General features: G+C 33.8%; 1 protein-coding gene across 1 annotated transcript in view; it reads right to left on the bottom strand.

The window, feature by feature from the left end:
- The window catches only part of LOC106102589 (farnesyl pyrophosphate synthase 2-like), a 6,571-nt gene extending 2,853 nt beyond the window's left edge, over positions 1–3,718 (bottom strand). The window contains exons 1-2 of the mRNA XM_013282114.1: positions 3,565–3,718; positions 1,015–1,153 (exon numbers count right to left, since the gene is read on the bottom strand). Coding sequence (XP_013137568.1) covers positions 1,015–1,153; positions 3,565–3,614 — 189 coding nt within the window. The 5' untranslated portion in view covers positions 3,615–3,718. The remainder of the gene's footprint in view (positions 1–1,014; positions 1,154–3,564) is intronic.
- Positions 3,719–4,240: the final 522 nt, after the last annotated feature.

The following is a 4,240-nucleotide window of genomic DNA, read 5'->3' as shown; positions in this document are numbered from 1 at the left end:
GGGGGGGGGGGATATTCGACAGTAACCTTGTCTTTTTTTATAAGACAGGGTTATATAAGAATTCTATTCACTAAAAATCCTCTTAGTGGCCCAACTCAGATTCGATATGAGGGTCCCGGTATCTCCAATGGAACGCACCGATAATTAAAAAACCTAGAAGTCAGTCCGTTCTACCTTACCAATTATCTATACACTTATACATTTCTCGAATAACTAATGTAAAATGGGGTCTACATGTCCGAGTTAACCAAGTACAGATCGACACGTTCATAGACCGGCAATTAATTAACAAGGTTGAATTTGAAATATTTATGTACCTCTGTATGTAATATGCTAATTAAACAATTAGATTTGGTAAAATATATTACACAACTGATTGTTACATCGTTGTTTAAATGATATTTATCACTAAATCCTTCATGAAACAACCTTTTGCAAATAATCATAAAGGTCACAAAAACCTCTAAGGTCATGATTTAAAAATAAAATTCCGTGTTTCATCTGATAAGTGTGGTGCCGGAGGCCTAATTTAAGTCTCTTTCTCTTTACTACCCTTTTCTTATGAGGAGAGTATGCGAACGGGAAGTGGATTTGCATAGGAAGGGGAAATGTCCTCTTTATGTGCGTCTCCTCCTTTATCGGATAAGGGTAGGCAACGCATCTGCAATTGGGGATGTCTATGGGCAGCGGTCGCTTCGCCATTTTGGCGGATTCGGGTGGCCTCTTGCTCGTTTGCCACCTTATGTTATAAAAAAAATAAAGAGAAAAAAATACTCCAAGTGTAACCAAGCGCTGATACACAATACTTGTCAGATATACAAACATATCGCATTACTTTCAACTGGGACTTTTTAATAAAAGTCAAACCTTTAACCACGTTCTTTTTTTTTTGACTGACTTCCCAAAAGAAGGAGGTACTCAATTCGCCTGTATGTTTTTTTTTCGCCATTACCTATGTATTTTAATACACTGGAAATGACAACAAAGGTACTTCAAATCCACTTTTCTGTTTACCTTTTTCAGTCTGTCCTTGATATCTGTTGCTGGCAAATATTTCGATCCATCCAATCCATTTTTCATTATTTTAGGGAAAGTATCATATAATTCGGTGTACGACTTCTGTGATAGTATTAACTGTCTGTTTGTCGCTGGCCTGGAATAGAGATGATTATACACATTAGAAAATTCAGTAGAAACTGCCTAATACCTGGATATTTAAAAATGTTTAGGTTATGGCGATCAGAACTGTATATCCCGGCTTCAAGACCAAAACAGTCTTATTAATAAAGTAGCCCGCAAACTAACGAGTCGCCCACGACTTCTGCACGGGCCTAAAAAAATAGCACAAGCTACCTTCTCGTCAGAATCGTCGACATCAAGTTGTTGATTTGTCTGTCAAATTATTATTGTTTAGTCTAAAAAGAAAAGGCAAAAAAAATATTGTCCGTTTTTGTCAAATTTCTTGTAGTCAATACTCAATGTTTATATAACTTTTGAAAACTTAACTTCAGCAAAAAATTAAACATTGTTTACACTGTTATTACAAAAAAAATTACTTTTGTTAATAATAGTTAATTTTCGTATTAACTCTTACATTTTCAACATACAATAATTTCATACTTAATTAATACAATTCGAGATTTCAAGATCACATAATTCACGTAACATTGACAATAATAATAAATTAGTAATAATAATAAAACTTTATCGAGAAAATCTCACGTTCTGTTAGTAATCAATCCGCGTGGAATTAAAAAAAATGAACAGCCTATGTGTTCTTCCTCTACATCAATACCAAATTTCATCAAAATCCGTTCAGCCGTTTAGGCTACAAACTTTAACAAACATCCATCCATCCATCCACCTAAACTTTTGCATTTATAATATTAGTTAGTGTGAAGTATGATTATTAGTTACATTATTTTTGCAAGTTATTAAATCGCCGCAGTACTGCACTATGCCATCTGGATGCCAAAACAACAAGGAGAGAGTTTATATTGTCATAAAAGGAATCGATGTCATAAATCAATCGGCACCTAGATCGTAAACGCCGACATTATCTCACAAACACGAAATCCATATTACAAACCACGTAGAAGATAACATCGTAAACATACTCGATTTATCGTTGTTTACTTCTCGATTTTAAATATATGTGAAACTTATGATACTAGCTAGCTATTCCCGTGCGACTTCATTCGCGTGAAATTATGAAAATTTTGGATAGATTTATCATATCGTTTACATGTTTTAAATTATCAATTGCAAATGTCAAAATGACATGACATGATGACAAACCATGGCAACCTTGCTTCCTTGATGTTTGCAGCAACTTATGGTTTCTTTCCCACATTAGGGTTTTCATCCAAAATATGTACCCCCTATGTTTAATGGTGTGAAAACATATAGCCTAAAGCGTGAGGAAAGTGTAGGGCTTTTTATTAAAAAAAAATTTATTCAAAAATATGCTGTCATGTTAGGCAACAAAGAAATGTGTGTTTATGCTTTATTACAATAGTATAGATAGTTTTGAATAACTTATACTGTCTAAATTTAACCTACTTAAGGCTATCAATTCTATAAAAAAATAAATTTGCATTATGTAAATAAACATGTGATTGCAACTATGGTAGATTTACTGCTATTATGCATATGAAATGATTGTACCATTGTGTAAACCTTTACACACCAACACTGAGGGGCTTAAGAATACCTTAACTTAGTGACTAGGCCTTAGTAGTATGCACTAGCATAAGATGAATAATTGAATTATTGAATTATATGAGACTAGCTTTCACCCGCGACTTCGTTCGTGTGGAATTAAAAAAAAACAAAAATAAGCAGCTAAAGTGTTGTTGACTATCCTTTTCGTCTATGCCAAATTTCATAATCGTTAGTTCGGATGTCGTGGTATACGTACACATAGCGCGCGCATGCGTGAACCATTTTCATTAGTCGTTAGGGCTCCCATGCGTTAGCCGATAGTACTAAGACCACGCACTTTGACTAGATAAACTATCGCACAACTGTGTAGTTGTTTTTTAATTCCTATGAGATTATATGGAGAAGCGCACACTACTCTATTTTTAGTTGGGCAGCTATACAATTGAATGGGCTGCGGAACAATCGACAATACAACAGTGCGATAGTTTACACAAAGGAGTGTGCCCTTTCTTCCTTTTCCTTACTTATTGTACAAGTTCAACTGTTTCACTACACGGTGCGTAATTTATATCCAGTGGCCATTTTAGTGACCAAGTTAGTCATTATCCTGTATGCGAGAAAACCTCGCGTGCTGTTCAAGTATCGAGTTATTGTCTAAATAAATTGCGCACTTACGCCGAAGGAAAACATCGTGATGCAGTTCGTTTACGTTTTATAATATAATGAAGTTTATTAGAAGTGATAAAAAGTCGAAAATTGTTAGACCCAGAGTTGTGTTTCATACCAAGGAGTCTCGTACCTCAATTAAAGTGTGTCAATTCTAGGATTCCGTAGCTCATTTATAATGTTTATTAATTATAAAATCAGTAACAACTTATAATCGTATGAATGTTTACTTACCAATTCGCACAATTTCTTGAGAAATTCAATAGCCATTTGCAGGTTACCATTTCACTGCTGGGATTTGTTTACCTTTTTGTTGAAATAAAATCGCTTCTAAAACAAATTCGATACAATCGTTAACTAACCGCTACAATGTAGTATAATTGTTAAATATTACATAATTTGCGTAAGAAATAACACAAGACTACACTTATATACTACTATCGGACATTTTCCCCCACTTTACAATTAGTTTTTTTTTCGCATAGTTTTAAGATGTTTTGCGTTCGAACCACTCACTATCACTTTTGTACTGAACTTTGTACAGAGCCTTGATGAACAATAGCATTGCTTGACGAAAGATAAGTCATTCAACATTTAAAGGAAAACCATTAAAATATTATACGTAAGCATCCTTAAATTAGCATTAAGATTTATACACAAGAAAGTTTGGACTTCCAAATGCATTCGAACAAAACAATGTAATAAATGGTATATCGATAATTAAAAAGTATTTATATATCAGTACTTCGCATAAACTTACAAAAAAACAATAGTTTATAGAGGTGGACTCTGAAGATGGAATTATAATCCAAATTGTCCAAATCCGACGCAGAATCAAAGTATGTAGGTAGTTAAATAAAAGTGTCAAAATTGGACGCAGAATCAAAGTATGTAGGTACTTAAATAAAAA

This window comes from Papilio polytes, unplaced genomic scaffold (genome assembly GCF_000836215.1).
Source record: "Papilio polytes unplaced genomic scaffold, Ppol_1.0 DF823923.1, whole genome shotgun sequence".
NCBI lineage: Eukaryota > Metazoa > Arthropoda > Insecta > Lepidoptera > Papilionidae > Papilio > Papilio polytes.
This window is presented reverse-complemented; position numbering and strand designations above follow the sequence as displayed.